The sequence below is a fragment of the Rattus norvegicus genome, chromosome 2 (genome assembly GCF_036323735.1).
Source record: "Rattus norvegicus strain BN/NHsdMcwi chromosome 2, GRCr8, whole genome shotgun sequence".
NCBI classification, from domain to species: Eukaryota; Metazoa; Chordata; class Mammalia; order Rodentia; family Muridae; genus Rattus; species Rattus norvegicus.
The window spans coordinates 209815338-209835208 of NC_086020.1; the positions used below are offsets into that span (position 1 = coordinate 209815338).

Below are 19871 nucleotides of genomic sequence, written 5' to 3' on the forward strand. Positions count from 1 at the left end.
CCAAAGCAAAGCAAGTCTAGCGCATAAGATTGCTTATGTACAGTCATTAGGACTAGAATTGAGTCTGCAGCCACAAGTACAAAAAGCAAACCTTAGCCATAACTACCTTTAATCCTAGCACTGGAGATCAGAGACTAGTAGCTCTTTGACTAGCCAGCTGAGGTGAAATCTCAAGATTCCTTTTCAGAGAGACCCTGTCTTAAAAGAATACAGTGGAGACAGATGGAGGAAGACACCAGATGTTCTCCTCTGGCCTCCACTTACACATTAATGGACACACATTATTGGCCCACACCACACATGTGTACTATGTGATACATACACATTCGTACCAAGTAAGAAAAGATGATGATAATTTGTTTCTCTTCAAGGGTAATTTATTTTAATAAAGATTTCAATAAAAATAATAAAAATTTTAATGAAAATAATTTATTAGATTAAAGACTTAGTGGATCCTTTGGAATATTCTAAAAATAATTTGCTGATTTTATTGTTCCAGTAAGCAGATCATGGAAGCTGATCCTTAACCAAACCAAATGCCACGTGAGAGAAAGTGTTGCCTTCCTATACACATGCTGGCCAGCTTAGTAAGCCACCGATGGTGAACTCAAGTGCTCACATGAAGCTGGACTCTAAAACATTTTGTGGTGACAGCATCATCAGTGATTGATGATATCTCCCATCAATCAATCAATCAATCAATCAATCAATCAATCAGAAGACAGAAAGAGCAGAGATGAGTTGTTCTGTAGGAACAGGGAGACCATGGTGAAGGTTAGAGTATTTTCAGTGATTGACAGTCGTAAATTCTCTTCTGTGGGTCATTTCTAATACACATATATGAAACCAACCTCAAGCCAAAGCTGGGCAAGCCTAGAGATGGAAGATAGTGATTGGATTTGAGTGAATTTCTTCCTGGGCTTATTTCATAACACGCATGTCAATTAGACATAAAATCCCATATAAGTGTCTTCACAAAGCCTAGAGATTGTTAATGATGCCATCGATGATGGCAGGGCCTATTTTGTTTTCTAGTGCTGAGGACTGAACTTATGGCCTTGATATTCTATCACTGATACACACACACACACACACACACACACACACACACACACACACACACTGTCTACATATCATTTGGAAAGATCATGTTATGTATTTAGAATTTGCATAAAATAGGTTTGACTTAGATGACTAGATCTAAAGAAAAATAACTCTTAAAGTCATTAAATATATCGAAAGAAAAGTAGAGAAGAAATACCTTATCCTAATTCAGAAGATTTATATGCAAGGGATTTATTATGATAACGATTATGAAAATCTTTGGGTAAAAGGAACCTGAAATCTCGACAGCAACTACTTACTGTAGAGAAAATTCTTCTTAAATAAACATTGAAAATCATTGTCACTTGTGTCACAAGTGCACAAGTATTCAACACTTCCTCACAAGGGAGACCATGGGTTGACTGACACCTGGATTCTACCCTATTGTTATCTCTCTATTTTCTTCCTATCTGTCCCTCATTGAACAATTGTCTCAAGAAAGACCAGCATGGTGCCTAAAGGAGCTCCCACTCAGCCTTTGCCATCTGTATTCATTCTTTTATTTCGTAAAAATGTAAGAGGTTTTTGTTTTGCTTTTATTTTTTTCTTTCATGTCCAAGGCCGGGGCCCATTTGCCTTTTGTTCTTGGGAGTTGAAAAATGTCACATGTAGTAAAAGCTTGTCTCTGAATAGACATTCATAGTCATGGTTGTGAAAATGTGTTGGGGGTGTTTATGAGACATTCAGGGACGTGAGCCACATCTAAGACTAAAATTCTTATCATAAGCTCTAAGGCTATTCTACTAGGGTGACTTGTTCAGGGGAGCGTGGTTGGAAGGACACCTCCCTGTTCTTTTGTTAAATGATAAGCCAATTGTACATAATTCTAAAGACTCTGCACCAGAAGTTTAGCTATTAAATAAAATGATAGTTGTTCTTTGCCTAATTCTAATTAATTAAAAATAATCAGGGATGTGGGCTTTTATAATACTCTTTGAAAACATATAGCAGTTAGCTACACAGTAAGTATTTAATGACCCCAAAATTTCTGTCTTTTATTTGTCCAACTCTTAATTATATATACCTTTATACAATAATTTTCCAGATAAATGTATGCTTACAAATTTGTTTTTACACAAACTTCAAATGGGCAAAGTGTACATGGTAAGAAAAATATGTAATCTAGTCTTAATTTACAATCCTTAGCCATGCAATTACTTCATTTTGAAAGGTTACTTTTTTGTTACTTGTTGTGAAAGTTTCAAAGATCATGTAATTATGTGTGGGAGAAGTGAGAGAAAAGATGCAAAATAAACACTTCATTGTTCTGTAAAAATAGAATTGCTATCAACATCTGGACAGTGGTGAGCAAGCTGCCAAGCATGAATAACAAGAAAAGGGCACAGTTAAGGGACAAAATAGTTTTTCCCCAATGTTCTAGTATTAAATATATTACTGTGTAAATCACCCATGTTTATGGCCTGAGAAGGTCCTTCAGAGCCTGTTTTTGATAAGAACTGAAAAATACATTAAAAGAAGTCAAGTAGTTGAAATAATATAGTCAATTTTTAAAAAATCATATGAATTGATAAATTAGACCAAGGAAATATGGGGATCATTTCTTCCTTGGGTGCTTACTGGGGTGTGTATGCTTTCTGTGCATGGTGAACATAAGTGTGTAGGTAATGTCTTGGAGGCATGTAAGTATATGACTGTGAATTGAATAACGTTTCTTGATTTTAATTAGATTACATTGCCTCTGAGCATCTTCATTTAACAGGTAATATGAATTTAACAGGGACTCCTTGTACCAAGTGTTTTATTTTTATAGTATGCAAATAAGGCACAAATGCCAACATATTCATTATGCTGTATAAAGTTTATACCAGAAAGGTTTCAATCCCTCTGAAAAAGGTTCTGTCGTTATTTCTCCTGTAAATCACATTGTTAACCTCTGAAAGGAAGCACACTGAACTGAAATGTATAAGAAAGATGAAATCACACAATGTGGGAAACATCATTGCCTGGTTCCTAAATATCCACAGCCTATCACGAAAATAAATCGTTTATCAATTTTAATACTGGAGACATGGCTCAGTTGGTAAGGGCACTTGTTGTGCCAGCCGGAGACCCTAAGAGTTTGGATCCTAGTACCTATGTGTAAAGTGTTATGTGACACTTACAACCTCAGCTGATGTTGGGACCGGAGACAGGATAAATTGCTGTAGCTTGAAAGCCAGCTGCCTGTTCATGCAATGTTAAGCCCTATCTCAGACAAATAAAGTAGAAATACCTTATGCACAATCTCATTTACTTATGTATGCACACTACACATATAAATTACATGTGCGTGTGTGTGTATGTGTGTGTGCATGTGGACTAAACATGAAAATAAACACGGTTCCTGTTCTCAGTATCATTATTCATCTTTACTCCGCAATGAAAAAAAATGTGGTCTTGTTTTTATAGCTGTAAACCAAATTGCTCATAAGTAGTAGAGGTGACAAGCCAAGAGGTGGGGAAAGTGCATACCTTAAGTTTTCTATGGCTGCAATGAAACACCATGACCAAAAAGAATGGTGAGGAGGAAAGGGTTTATTCAGCTTACACTTCCATATTACTGTTCACTCCCAAAGGAAGTCAGGACAGGAATGAAAACAGGGCAGGAACCTGAAGGCAGGAGCTGATGCAAATACCATGGAAGAATACTGCTTACTGGCTTGCTTCCCATAGCTTGCTTGGTCTATTTTTCTCATAGGACCTAGGACCAGCAACCCATGAATGGCACCACCCACAGTGGGCTGGGCACTCTGCCACTGATCACTAATTGAGAAAATTAGTGATTACACCTGGATCACATGGAGGGATTTCCTCAGCTGAAGATCCTTCCTCTCTGATGACTATAGCTTGTCTCAAGCTGACATGAAGCGAGACAGTCGAACCTCCTTTGACAGAAAGGTGTGATATAGTCAAGGGAACCAGTCTGAAGGTGGGTCTGGGACATGATGAAGTGAGAAGGGGAGCAGAAATCAGGAAGGAGGACATCATGTGTTCACGAAGGGATAGTTTCATTCTCATAGTCCCTGACTCAGGGTGAGCACTGAAGATCCAGTCCTTCTGGAAATAATGTCATGGGGAAAAAAGCAAGGACTGCTACATCTTAGAAATCCATAGGAAAGAGTCAGAGGCTGAGTAAATCCTATGTCTCATTCAGGAAGGGTTTAACTTCATGCTTTAGAGTGTATGCCCTTTGAACTTCTCAGGTAAGAAGCCCAGTCTTAAATTTCACTCCTCTCCCCTCCCTTTCCTGGACCAACACTGTCCTCTCTCCCAGCTCGCTAGTCTACTCTCAGCATGATAAGGTGGTGGTTCTCTATAGGTCCTCATGGAGGTTCCCATGTCTTCAACTCATAGTCCTTGGCATTTTTTTCCTGTATAATTGGGAAAACTCTTGACCTCAGTTCAATTAAATCAGTAGAAACTAAAAAATATAACTCACTAAAAGGTACAATTGAAACTAATAATTTTTTATAAGTTTTAGGTAAATCTATAAATAACTTATTTGTAGAATATGAATCTTCCAAAATGTGGTAAGAAAGGTGTAAGTATTTATTAAAGCTATATGAATTTACTAGTTAGAATGCATTAGTACCTCTAGGTGTAACATCACAGAAAAACCACAGGAGCATGATAAATGATGCTTTCTATTCTTCACAATGACATATTGGTTAAACATCTGCCCTGTGGATGTTCGATATCAAAGTATTCTGTCATTTAAAATGATATTTTTTGTACATTAATTTTTAAAAAATACAAATCTGAATATAATTTTTCTCTCATGCAAATTTAGTGAATTTCATGAAAAATAATATAAAATCAATGCTCTATAATTTTAATTCCCTTTTAACTAATTATAATGAACAAAACTACTCCCATTATACAAATAGTTGATGTAGGCAGAAAGCTAAATAGGATATCAATGTTTAGTTAGCTGTCTCAGAATCGTTTACACAGATCCATTGTATGACATCCATATTCTATATTTGAAGTTTCTTACTTGTTTCCGTTCTCCTTCCAATAGTGAGATGAAAGAGAACAAAGATGTTACATGAGAGAATGATATACATTTCTACACAAAAGAAACCAGAGTGAAGAGAAATAGGGTAGGAGTATTAAAGAGAGTCATTGCAATTGGAGCAGAAACCTGATGAGATATAGGACAGATTTGTGTTTAGGAAAGAAGATCACCTAAGCAGTAGAAAACCAGAGTCTAATTCAAATCAGCCCTACCATCTGTATTGGAGAAGGTGGCATACAGTACCAGACTACTCTAGTTAACCTGTCCCACACAGGGGAAAGAAGGAATAAGAAAAGCTTATGACAGTCACAATTTCAAGTTCTAGCCTCAGCAAAGGACTGAGACCTAATCAATGTGCAGAAGCTCACCTCTCCTGAACATCCCACCACCTCATTACAAAAGACTTATTTACAGTGGTTCCTTTTATCTGGTACATCATGTCTGACTACAAGGAAAAAAACAGGGCAGAACAAAAAGGAAAATAATGTGAAGAGACAGACAGAGCAAACATCAGAACTAGGCACAGAATGGGTGTTGAAATGATCAGACTGGAATTTAAAACAACTATGATTAATATGCTAAGGGCCCTAGTGGAGAAAGTAGATGGCATACAGAAGGAGATGGACAAAGAAGACAGATCGGCATGCATCCTTAAAGAAAGAAGCAAAAAGATATAAGATCAGAAACCCTGAAGAAAAAGGGAGAATGCTATGGCTGACTTATTAGTAGACCGAACAGAGCTGAGGAAAGGCTCTCAGAGTATGCACATATCAATAAACAATCAAAAAGTAGAAAAACAAAAAGATCAAGCGTCAAAAGAAAAACAGGACCAAAACATGGGAGGGCTGTGGGATACACACAGGCGGGGTAGCGAGCCTGGTGAAACAACAGAGGAAGGAGAAAGATGGGAACTGCTATGTCATAGAATAGTTACTGAGAATGTCATCAGACTAATGCCAGGCACAACATGGTCAATCTAGACATTGCAGTACCCCTTGAAGGATAATTATTTTCTCAACCTATACCTAGATATGTAGTTTTCAGAATGTAAAACCCAAAGTTTAAACTACAGGAGAAAAAAATTAGTGAAAATAAACTTACCCGCAGAATAGCAAATTAGATTAGAGTTGTCCTCAAACTATGTTTGAGAATAGAGCAGAGGAAAATACTTAGTATTGAAAGACTAAATATGCTAAGAAGAATCCTGGATTTTGAAAAAATTGCAAAAATTTATCTGTCAAAATGGTGGTAGGAAAACGGAGTCCATGACCATTACAGGGCCAATGGCAGCAGAAAAGAAGGCATTAGACAGGGTTACTACCTGAGAAGTTATATTGTATCCATAAATTGGAGGCAGATAAAAAGAAATACTGTGCTTGTGTGAGCTTTGGAGGCTTAGAAGCCCCACCCCAGTGACATACCACCTTTAATGCAGAAGGGATCTGCATTAAAGAGTGTCAAAAAGGAAAAGTGAAGGCAAAATAAAAAGTGCTTATATTTTACAATTTTTTAATATTCTCATATGTTCTAACCAATAAATCCATCAAAATAATGTCAATAATACATTTGATTGTTTACACTTAATATATTGTTTACACTTAATATGTGCATGTTTATATATATGTAAAATATATATGTAAAGAGAGCCTATTATGAAGGTAAGGTTAGGTTAGTTGTCAGTATATTTTTCAAACTCCAGGAAAACCTCTAAAGTACATGCATATGTACAATACATTAGAAAGTAAACTCATATGAAATAGATTCCCAGATATGTAAGATGTGTTCCCTAAACCATGACAGTTAGATCATCAATGATCTATACAAACCATGTGAAAGACAAATTACCCACATGAATCAAGAAAGGATACCTTGCTATGTGAGTTTACAATAAACGGACCTTGTATATTAAAAGCACACAGTCTAAAAGAAAATGGACAGAAAGAACTATACCAGCTCTAGTCTAAATAAAGGAAATGTAGTTATATTAATTTTAGACTATATGGCTTTCAAAACAAGGAAATGGTATCATGGATAATTCAAGACATTATCCAATACAGGTGTCAATTCTCCAAAAGGTCTTAATGATCTTTAAATATGCATGTTCTTATCCTCCTTATACATATATATTTTGAGGACAGGATTCAAATTATGTGAAACAAAATGCAAAAGAATTACAGTAATAAATAAGATGATTCCACCTTCAAAGTTGGTGACACCATCACTGAGATGTCCAAAATGGCCATATGCACCAGGAAAAAGATGAAACAAAGTTAATGTCTTCACCATCAGTCACCTTGCTCTATTCGAGCATCTTTACAAGACTTTATCAAATAGTTACAAAAATCAATCCTTCCTCTGTTCACACAGAAGTAAGCTTCCACTAAAACAATGCACATTGTGGCTGCAAAACTCCTTTAGAAACTGTACTGCATCCGCCATTAAACAACAATAGAAATTAACTAAAACTCAACAAAATGAGGGATAAATGCAAAATCCAAAAACATATGGAGCTTGAGCAATATACCTTTAAAAGCATGTTGTTTAGAAAAGAAATTAGCTAATATTTTTATCTAAATGACACTAAAACTGTAACTTACCAAATGCACGACATGCAGAGGAAGCAATGCTTAGAGAGTTTATAACATAGACGCTTGAATTAGAAAGAAACAAAATTGAAACTAATAATCTATGTTTCATCCTAAATGAAGTAGTTAAAAACTTGATGCACCCTTGTAATTCCTGCACTCCGGATGCTAAAACAGGGTAGTTTGCTGTCTTAGTGTGTTGTATTGCTGTGAAGAGACACCAAGGCCAACAAAATTTACAAAAGAAAGCATTTATTTGGAGGCTTGCTTACAATATCAGAGGGTGAGTTCATGACCATTACAGGGCTGATGGCATCAGGAAAGCAGGCATTGGACAGGGTTATTACCTGAGATAGTTATATTGTATCCATAAATTGGAGGCAGATAAAAGGAAATACTGTGCCTGTGTGAGCTTTGGAGGCTTAGAAGCCCAAACCCAGTGACATACCTCCTCCAATATGGTGGCACTTCACTATCCTTCCCAAAACTGACCAACAACTAGAGACTGAACGTTCAAGTATGTGGGCCTATGGGACCAATTCTCATTCAAACCACCACCATCACTAGCAGTTCAAAGACAAGAAGGAGTCAAAAAAGGAATGACAGAGTGAAAACTCCCTTCAAATTAAGGAGAAATATTACAATAAGATTCAGAGCAAAAAAAAATTAATGAATTGAAAACTAGTTATCAGTAGAAAAAAAACAAACAAAACCAAAAGCTTATTATTTAAAGAAATCAATAATACTCAGGAGGACATATCCAAGCTAAGAAAAAGGATTTAAAGAACAAATTCATGATATTTGATTTGAAAGTAGACATCACTACAGGCATCATGAAAATTAAAATAATAGCAAAGAAATATTATGAATGTCTGTAGAGCCACAAATTTGACAACTTGCAATGTTCCTGTATGGGAAGGACATCTTTCAACATTCTGTATGAAAAAAGTAAATTTTAATAGGCTTCTATCTATTAAACATCGGATAAAAAGAATTGTATCATCTCGAGAGAGCAAGTAGCTCACCGATGACTTCATCGGTGGTTTCTATCAAGTGTGTAAGACCATATTCTATCAATCCTCTTTAGACTCTTCATTGGAGAGCAGAAGAAGGGATAAATATGGGCTAATCCTATGAGGGAACTTTACAATGCCATCTCCTGAAAAGTTACACCAAAACGCTCATCAACATATATGCAAGTCAAATCTTACAGGATACAAATATACAACAACCATGTGGGATTTTTTTTCTATTAGCAATAACCCTCCTAAATGGAGACACACAGCTGAAAAACAAGCAAAGAAAATATGGACTAGACTATATGTCCTCAAGGAGATGAACATTCAGACAGTACCTATTAAAATACTCCAAATGTAGACCGCCTCCCACATCACATTCTGTCAACGGTGTATAGTAAAATAACGGCTTTCCATGGCTGATGGGATGCAAAATGGATTGTCCACTGTCAAGGTTACTAGTGATGTGCTTTAACACTAAGTATCCTCTTACCCTACGATTTAGTAGTGCACTGATATCTACCCAGAGGAGTTAGAAATTTATGACTACTTGGAAAACTGCACATGGATGTTTAAAGCAATTCTATTCATAATTGCCCAAACTTGAACACAGTCAGACATCAGTCAGTAGGTGAATTGCTGAGCTGGGATGTTAGCTTGTCAAGCCACAAAACACCTGGAATAACTTACAACTCCTCTCAATAACCGAGAGCAGCAGATCCGAAAGCCTACAACTGTGGAACAGTAAAGCCAGGCAGTGACTGCCAGGGTGGCACATGGAGGGAAGGAATGAAAGAACAGTGAGGAGAGGTTTTAGGGAAAGGAAGCTACCCTGTGAGGAAATATCCTGAGGATTTACCCACTGTGTCATTATCCAAATCCCTCACATATGTAACTTTAAGAATGAATGGAAGGTGTGAACTCTGACTGAAGCTAATGGGTCAGTGTAGGTTAATTAATTGTAACTGGACCAATGTAATAGGATTGTGCATGAGGAGACCATGCACGTTTGGAGACAGGGTGAGGAGCATATACAAAAGTACTGTAATTTCTCTAATGTTCAATTCTGATGTAATAATAAAACTGCTCTAAAAATAGAGTCATATACATGACAAAAACTAGATAAGTATGTATGCATTGTAGTGATCAGGATTATGATTGTGAGTGGTATGGGTATTTGTGTGGTTTGTGCTGTGTGTGTGTGTGTGTGTGTGTGTATGTTTGTGTGTGTGTATGTGTGTGCATGTGGTCTATGTCTGTATGTAGATGAGTATGTGTGTGGTATAGCGTATGTGTATATGTGTGTACTCTTTGTGTGGTATATGCGTATGTGTGTATTTGTATATATGCATGTGTGAGCTATGTGTGTTCATGGCATTTTCAGATATATACTATTGTTTGAAGCATATACTGTAATTTCCATAAGGATGAACTGAAAATTTTTAAAAATTGTATATAACAATTTATATATACAATAAGAGCTTTATAATAATAACAGCTCTTCTATCTGCAGTTATTTATTAAATGGACATGAGAGATAACAATGAACCAAATAATAAGAAGCAGAAGTTAGAAAATTAGCATATTTTCTCAATGAGTAGACAGAGGGATACAGTGGTCAGAAAAGGACAGACACTTAATGGTGCTGGTACACCTGTGATGCTGTGTGACCAGAACTTGTTTAAAAGAAGGAATGAAATAGCAATTCTGTCTCTAAGAATAAGGAGGGTAATTTGAGACAGTAGTTAAGTTCATGTTAGTCTTATTTGTCTTGTCAGATACAGGTGTCATATTGTCTGAAGGGTTCAGTTGTACAAGAAGAACCAGCGGTGAGAAAAGAGTAAAATTACACACACACACACACACACACACACACACACACACACACACACATACACACTGTAATTCCTCTTCTTTTCAATTCTAATATAAGATAAGCACTTCTAATACATATATTTGTGTATGTGTGTTTATGTATGCATGTGTATATGTGTGTATACATTATATATATATATATATATATATAATGACAGAAACAGACATATATGGTATCTGGGTGACTGGGTTCAAATTGGCCTTATTTTTAGCTCAGTGTTGAGGAAATCATGTATCACCTCATTGATTCTTAATGACTTAGTCTTCCATTTATGATTTCCTGGGCAGGTCCATGTGCCTGTCTAGTTTCCAGGATGTTCACAGAACTAAAGGGAAATAACCTTTGACTAAGAACAGAAATGAATTAGCTTCCAATTTTTCACATAAGAAAAACTGACATTTCTTGAATAAAACTCACCATCTGTAAAGTAAACCCACAGGCTTTCTGCAAATGTGTGACTAAGAAACATAAACAATTATTTGGAACAAAAATATTACAGGCAGGCAATTCAAATTTTATACCTGTTCTTATTGGACATGCAAGCAGCTGGTTGTTTCTTTAACCTACCAAGGTGAAATTTTTCTTTCCTTATCTGTAAAGTGGAGGTGAAGTGTTTGTGTCACAGTGCTCTAAAATGTAAAGATAAAATGTGTCCAAAAGGACATGCAGGAATCATGTGAACACTGCATAGGTTAACTCTAGTTGCTGTATTTACCCAAAACTGACAAGAGCTAACTTTGTATGCATAACAGAGCATCCTAGAGTTAGGGAAAATAGTTCATTTAATTCATAATCATGGCTGCTTGCCATTTACTTAACTGAATTAAGGCACACAATTCTTCTGGTTGGAGTCCCTCTTGTTCCTCTATGGCCAAGGTCTAAGTGGTCTAAGATCAGGTTGCTCTAAGGAGTCAAGCAAGGCATGAACTAGAGTGCTTATCTATGTATAGATGGCTTATTTATAAAAGTGCTCTCCTTTCCCAGTGGGCTAGACAGAGTTATCTACATGGCATGTGAAGTTTCAAGACAGTGAGTCGCAGCCTATTCCAGTCTTAATTTGGCTTTGCGAAATCACTTATGCCAAGTTTTGTTGACTAAAATATGTCACCAAGTTAGCTCTAACCCAGGCTTGAGTAAATAAACGTCCCTTCTTGGTATGAGTGACTACAAACTCTAAGCCAGAAGCTTGGATTCAGATAAGTAAGCACTCTCTCTCTCGATCTACCTCAAGAGGACTCGGGGTACAGAATCAACTGCCATCTCTAATGTAAATCTAAAGGATAGGAAATCAATATGATAAAGTCTTGATGTAGTAGAGGGAACTTAGACTCAGAGCTCAGAGCTTAGTCCCTGTCTCTGCTATTGATTGACTTGACCCAGTAAAATCACTTGAATTGTCTGGGTCTCATTATAAGGTACTCCATATAAAGTTCTGTAAATTCATGCTCACTGTAGGAAATAGATGAGATCATGTATGTAAAAGTGTGTATTCAAGGTCAAAGATTAAAATAATATGAGCCATTATTCTTTTATGTATAAATATATCTTTAAAAAAACAAACCTAGAGGATCTTTAACCCCACTACCACATTGGAAATATAGACATGAACTTAAATACAAAAATTATAATTAGCAATAGGATGACATGTTATTTGGAATTCTTTTTCTTAGCTACCTAGCTCCATTTTTTTCTTCTTTCTTTTGTTTTATAAGACAAAGTTTTGCTTTGTCACCCTGACTGTCTTGGAACGTACTCTGTAGACCAGGTTAGTCTCAAACTCAGATATCCAAATCCTGCCTCTGTCTCTGAGTAGTAGGATTAATAAAATGCCACACCTGGCTCAGCTACGTATTTCAATATTCCTTTAAACAAGTATTTAATGATGCCCAAAGGCATACAGGGTTTGATATAGATGTATAGAGCACTCAATCAAATTTTATAACATTGTTAAAAGTGTATATAAAAAATTACACGTCACACAGGAAAAACAGAAATAAAAGGTATTCTAGGATCTCAGAGATGGTGTGCACATGGTTGGCAGAAGAGTGCTTTCCAGGCAAAACCTCCCTTGAGATAATATCCAAATGTAGGAATCATTACATGGAGTGATCTGAATTTTAAATCCAAGTTCTCAGCTCATGAAAAACCATTTTTATTCCTTTGACTCCTTAGTCTACTCATTTTTTTCCTAATCAATCAGCAATAAATACCCATGGATTATTTCAGAATTATTTGCATATTCTTTGCCGGATACCTTCACTATATCTTGGCTACAATGGGTGCAATCATCTTTATACCTATCGCTTTGTGTTTTCTTTATTGTGCTCTATGCTCTTAAAGCATTTAAAAAAATTACATCTGGTTTTGAGCAAATTGAAGGTAGGTGCTTTTAGTGGTTTGAATAAGAATGCTCCCTACATAGACTTGGTGTTTGAATGCTTGCCTGATAGGGAGTGGCACTATTAGGAGGTGAGGCCTTTTTGGAATAGGTGTGGCCTTGTTGAAAAATATGTGTCACTGTGGAGGTAGGCTTGTTTAGCTCTTATTTATTTATTTATTTATTTATTTATTTATTTATTTTGTATTTTGTTACTTGTTCTTTTTCTTTTTGGATTTTTTTAATTTACATTTTAAATGCTATCCCTTTTCCCTGTTTCCTGTCTATAAACCCCCTATCCCATTCCCCCTCCCCTTTCTTCTATGAGGGTATTCCCCCTCCCCAACCCCCCACCTCTTCCCACCTCCTCATCCTGACATTCCCCTACACTGGTGGGTCGAGCCTTGGCAAGACCAAGGGCTTCTCCTCCCATTGGTGCCCAACAAGGCCGCCCTCTGCTACATAAGCAGTTGAAGCCATGGGTCTGTCCATGTGTGCTCTTTGGGTGGTGGTTTAGTCCCTGGGATCTCTGGTTGGTTGGCATTGTTGTTCTTATGGGGTTACAGACCCCTTTATCTCCTTCATGCTCAAGCTAGGCCTAGTAGGCAACCTCCTTCTGCTGCCTGTGAATGAGCTCAGCTCCTTCACCAGCACCATGTCTGCCTGCATGTTACTATGAGCCTCATCATGACAAGAATGGACTAAATATCACAAACTACAAGCCACCTTCAACAAATGTTTTTGTTTTTATAAAAGAGGCCATTGTCATGATGACTCTTCCTAGCAATAGAACTGTAACTAAGACAGTGCCAGAAGGTCGTGTGTACTGAGAAACATTCTCAATCTCAGGTCTAATTGCTGTGCATAAACAAGACAAGAAAAGGTAGTCAAAGGTTACCTTTGGTAGCCAAGATTATACATGGGAACGTTCACATGCAAGAGAAAAGCAGCACCACCAGGAGCCAGATAATCAGGAGTAGAACTGTGCCTCATACTCGTGAGGAAAGGAGATGATACTAATTGGTCACCTGAAGTGCTGAAGAGAGTTCTAAGAATCAACCAGACTGCATTGTGGGACATCAGTGATAAGTGCCTATATCAGTTTCTAAGCACATAGAGGAAAGATACTAGGTGAACACTTATTGAAAAGTGATCAAAAGCAACACTTTGAGGATGTCATTCTTACTTTCCTGTTGCTGTGATAAAACACTGGTCAAGAGCAATTCAAGGGATGAGAGAATTAATTTTACCTTGTACTTTCTCATCCATGATTGAGAGAGGTCAGAGCAGAAACTCGAGGCAGGAGTCCAGGACAGGAGCTGAAGCAGGGACCATGCATACACCTTCCTCACTGGCTTGCTCTCTTGTCCTCTGTTTGCTAGCTTTCTTATACAACTCAGGGCCACCTGCCACAGTGGGCTGACTTCTGATAAATCAATCATAAACCAAAATAGTTCTGCACAGTCATAGCCACAGGCCAATTTTATGGAGACAATTCTTCAACTCTTCCTCTCTAGTTAACTGTTATTAATAAAAATCTATCCAGTACAGGCACATTCTTAGAATATCCAAAAGTTTTTGTCTTCTTGATTGAGACCATTACTAATGGTTTTCGACTATACTTTGAGAAGACTGCAATTCACCATGTGGACCAGGCTGCTCCAAAACTTGTGAGATCTTTCTGTATCTCTTCCTCAGCCTCCTAAGTGCTGGGATTACAGGCATGAACTACAAAGTCTAATTTATTAAATTTCACACATTACTTTTTCATGTTAGAAATAATTATAAACAAAAGTCAATTGTAATCCCCCAAATAACAACAAAAGGTCATCTTTAAGATAATATTAAACTTTATAAAAAGTAACCTGTACAGATATTGTTCTCATTTATGATCATTAAAAAGTGAATGAGCAAATACAATGTGACAGGTTTTAAATATCCTGGCATCCATGAATGCCTTTTGTGGAAACTGCCAGAGTCTCACTTTTGCCACACTTGTAGTAAAGAAGAAATTACACTTAAAATGTAAATGTACACATCAAATAATATTTAATAAATGCATGATTTTAGCTGAAAGATCCTTGAAAAATCACATATATCATGCTTGTGTTTCCTACTCAATATAATCTCAACAGTGTTAGGAATGATTTGCTTAAATGGTTTGACAGTGTCCAACTCTGTGGCGGGTAATTCACCACTGATCAACTTTGTGACTTTGCACTTTTTAACCTACTAAAAAAAAATAGGCTACCTTGAAGCTGAATCCTTGTCTGGATTTCCGGTGTAGCTCACAGTGCAGTTGCAGAATGCAAAGACATTATTGACAGTGTATCTCAAAGCATAAATTCCAAGTCAAAGGAATCTGACAAGATAGCCTTCTCATAACCAATGAAAACTCTATTCTTCATCTAAATATCTAGGAAATAAACTTTACTGTTATTTGGTTAATTGTCACTTTAACAAAAATCATTGTATTTAGTCCATAAGGAAGTTGGATTATTAAATTTAAACTAATTGACCACTAATTTTGATTCTTAACTTTTGAACTGTAAAGGATGTCAAAAGAGACAATCTAACAAGCCTTTCTTGAAGAGTATTTGTGTACATTTAGTTTTAATATTTGTGGTATTTTTCAGAGAGAAAACTGTGCAAGATCTTACCAATAAATTGTTGAAGATGATATTTTAGAATGTTTTAAAATTTTAATAGTTAATAGAATGAGTTAAATGTTTTCCCAAGAAGTGTGTCCTTTCTTGAGTGACCTTTATTAACCAAAAGGAAACTCAAAACTGTGGAAAATGTAGTTTGGATGAGGAGGACATTTCTTGGGCCAGAGTCTCTTTGTGTAGCCTAATGTAGTGGTTTGAATAGAAGTGGCTCCCAAAGACTCATAGTACTGTAAGAACACTTGACCTCATTGGAATCGGGGTTGGTTTATTAGAGGGTAAGTGTGTTAATGAGTGTGGGCTTTGCGGTTTCAAATACTCAAGCCATGCCTACTATCTCTTTTCCTGCTGCCTGCCAACCCAGATATAGAGCTCTCAACTACTTCTTCAGCATCTTGTCTTGCTTATGCTCCCATGGTTCCCAACATGACAATAATGGACTAAACCTCTGAACTGTAAGCCAGCCCCAATGAGATGCTTTCCTTTATAAGACTTACATAGTTACGGTGTCTATTTAAAGCTATAGAGTAGGAAAATTATAGGCAACCACTACTGTATCTAGCAGAAAAATTCCAATTTAAAGCCCTGGGTCCTGCTAAGACTGAACCCCCAGTGAACTAGACTATGGGGGGAGGGCGGCAATGGGGGGTGGGTTGGGAGGGGAACACCCATAAGGAAGGGGAGGGGGGAGGGGGATGTTTGCCCGGAAACCGGGAAAGGGAATAACACTCGAAATGTATATAAGAAATACTCAAGTTCCCTGGTTGCTGCCGCTGCAGAGAGCCCCTGGGCAGCACCCCACGAGCGAACCTGAGCCTCGGGACCACAGGTAAGACCAAACTTTCTGCTGCAAGAAAGCTGCCTGGTGAGCTTGGGACACGGAAGCAGAATTTCTCTAGGAGGCACGGTCTGTGTTTACCGGAAGTCCCACACCCGCGGATCCCGGCCCGCAGCAGCTCTCTGCTCCCAGACCCGGTGAGAGAGAGACCCAACCGCCTGGTCAGGTGGGCACTCCTGAGGCTGCAGAGCGGAAGAGACCACCAACACTGCTCACCCCTGCCCACATCCCTGGCCCAAGAGGAAACTGTATAAGGCCTCTGGGCTCCCGTGGGGGAGGGCCCAGGAGCGGCAGGACTTCTGCGCCTGAGACACCTCCACCGGAACCTGAAAGAAACAGACCGGATAAACAGTTCTCTGCACCCAAATCCCGTGGGAGGGAGAGCTAAACCTTCAGAGAGGCAGACAGGCCTGGGAAACCAGAAGAGATTGATCCCTGCACACACATCTCGGACGCCAGAGGAAAAAGCCAAAGACCATCTGGAACCCTGGTGCACTGAAGCTCCCAGAAGGGGCGGAACAGGTCTTCCTGGTTGCTGCCGCTGCAGAGAGCCCCTGGGCAGCAACCCACGAGCGAACCTGAGCCTCGGGACCACAGGTAAGACCAAATTTTCTGCTGCAAGAAAGCTGCCTGGTGAACTCAAGACACAGGCCCACAAGAACAGCTGAAGACCTGTAGAGAGGAAAAACTACACGCCGGAAAGCAGAACACACTGTCCCCATAACTGACTGAAAGAGAGGAAAACAGGTCTACAGCACTCCTGACACACAGGCTTATAGGTCAGTCTAGCCACTGTCAGAAATAGCAGAACAAAGTAACACTAGAGATAATCTGATGGCGAGAGGCAAGCGCAGGAACCCAAGCAACAGAAACCAAGACTGCATGCCATCATCGGAGCCCAATTCTCCCGCCAAAACAAACATGGAATATCCAAACACACCAGAAAAGCAAGATCTAGTTTCAAAATCATATTTGATCATGATGCTGGAGGACTTCAAGAAAGACATGAACACACTTAGGGAAACACAGGAAATCATTAATAAACAAGTAGAGGCCTACAGAGAGGAATGGCAAAAATCCCTGAAAGAATTCCAGGAAAACACAATCAAACAGATGAAGGAATTAAAAATGGAAATAGAAGCAATCAAGAAAGAACACATGGAAACAACCCTGGATATAGAAAACCAAAAGAAGAGACAAGGAGCTGTAGATACAAGCTTCACCAACAGAATACAAGAGATGGAAGAGAGGATCTCAGGAGCGGAAGATTCCATAGAAATCATTGACTCAACTGTCAAAGATAATGTAAAGCAGAAAAAGCTACTGGTCCAAAACATACAGGAAATCCAGGACTCAATGAGAAGATCAAACCTAAGGATAATAGGTATAGAAGAGAGTGAAGACTCCCAGCTCAAAGGACCAGTAAATATCTTCAACAAAATCATAGAAGAAAACTTCCCTAACCTAAAAAAAGAGATACCCATAGGCATACAAGAAGCCTACAGAACTCCAAATAGATTGGACCAGAAAAGAAACACCTCCCGTCACATAATTGTCAAAACACCAAACGCACAAAATAAAGAAAGAATATTAAAAGCAGTAAGGGAAAAAGGTCAAGTAACATATAAAGGGAGACCTATCAGAATCACACCAGACTTCTCACCAGAAACTATGAAGGCCAGAAGATACTGGACTGATGTCATACAGAACCTAAGAGAACACAAATGCCAGCCCAGGTTACTGTATCCAGCAAAACTCTCAATTAACATTGATGGAGAAACCAAGATATTCCATGACAAAACCAAATTTACACAATATCTTTCTACAAATCCAGCACTACAAAGGATAATAAATGGTAAAGCCCACCATAAGGAGGCAAGCTATACCCTAGAAGAAGCAAGAAACTAATCGTCTTGGCAACAAAACAAAGAGAATGAAAGCACACAAACATAACCTCACATCCAAATATGAATATAAAGGGAAACAATAATCACTATTCCTTAATATCTCTCAATATCAATGGCCTCAACTCCCCAATAAAAAGACATAGATTAACAAACTGGATACGCAACGAGGACCCTGCATTCTGCTGCCTACAGGAAACACACCTCAGAGACAAAGACAGACACTACCTCAGAGTGAAAGGCTGGAAAACAACTTTCCAAGCAAATGGTCAGAAGAAGCAAGCTGGAGTAGCCATTCTAATATCAAATAAAATCAATTTCCAACTAAAAGTCATCAAAAAAGATAAGGAAGGACACTTCATATTCATCAAAGGAAAAATCAACCAAGATGAACTCTCAATCCTAAATATCTATGCCCCAAATACAAGGGCACCTACATACGTAAAAGAAACCTTACTAAAGCTCAAAACACACATTGCACCTCACACAATAATAGTGGGAGATTTCAACACCCCACTCTCATCAATGGACAGATCATGGAAACAGAAATTAAACAGTGATGTCGACAGACTAAGAGAAGTCATGAGCCAAATGGACTTAACGGATATTTATAGAACATTCTATCCTAAAGCAAAAGGATATACCTTCTTCTCAGCTCCTCATGGTACTTTCTCCAAAATTGACCATATAATTGGTCAAAAAACGGGCCTCAACAGGTACAGAAAGATAGAAATAATCCCATGCGTGCTATCGGACCACCACGGCCTAAAACTGGTCTTCAATAACAATAAGGGAAGAATGCCCATATATACGTGGAAATTGAACAATGCTCTACTCAATGATAACCTGGTCAAGGAAGAAATAAAGAAAGAAATTAAAAACTTCTTACAATTTAATGAAAATGAAGATACAACATACTCAAACTTATGGGACACAATGAAAGCTGTGCTAAGAGGAAAACTCATAGCGCTGAGTGCCTGCAGAAAGAAACAGGAAAGAGCATATGTCAGCAGCTTGACAGCACACCTAAAAGCTCTAGAACAAAAAGAAGCAAATACACACAGGAGGAGTAGAAGGCAGGAAATAATCAAACTCAGAGCTGAAATCAACCAAGTAGAAACAAAAAGGACCATAGAAAGAATCAACAGGACCAAAAGTTGGTTCTTTGAGAAAATCAACAAGATAGATAAACCCTTAGCCAGACTAACGAGAGGACACAGAGAATGCGTCCAAATTAACAAAATCAGAAATGAAAAGAAAGACATAACTACAGATTCAGAGGAAATTCAAAAAATCATCAGATCTTACTATAAAAACCTATATTCAACAAAATTTGAAAATCTGCAGGAAATGGACTATTTCCTAGACAGATACCAGGTATCAAAGTTAAATCAGGAACAGATAAACCAGTTAAACAACCCCATAACTCCTAAGGAAATAGAAGCAGTCATTAAAGGTCTCCCAACCAAAAAGAGCCCAGGTCCAGA

The 19871-nt window shown here is 37.9% G+C and overlaps 1 protein-coding gene across 2 annotated transcripts in view; it reads left to right on the forward strand.

Annotated features, from left to right (window-relative positions):
* Dpyd (dihydropyrimidine dehydrogenase) overlaps nt 1-19871 on the forward strand; it is an 865876-nt gene that overhangs the window by 521436 nt on the left and 324569 nt on the right. The window contains exon 15 of one of the 2 annotated variants that reach the window (XM_039103213.2): nt 500-7283. The exons of the other annotated variant lie outside the window; for it this stretch is intronic. Within the exon in view, the coding sequence (XP_038959141.1) occupies nt 500-502 (3 nt within the window). The 3' untranslated portion in view covers nt 503-7283. Of the gene's footprint in view, nt 1-499; nt 7284-19871 lie in introns of those variants that run through there. 2 annotated transcript variants of the gene reach the window in all.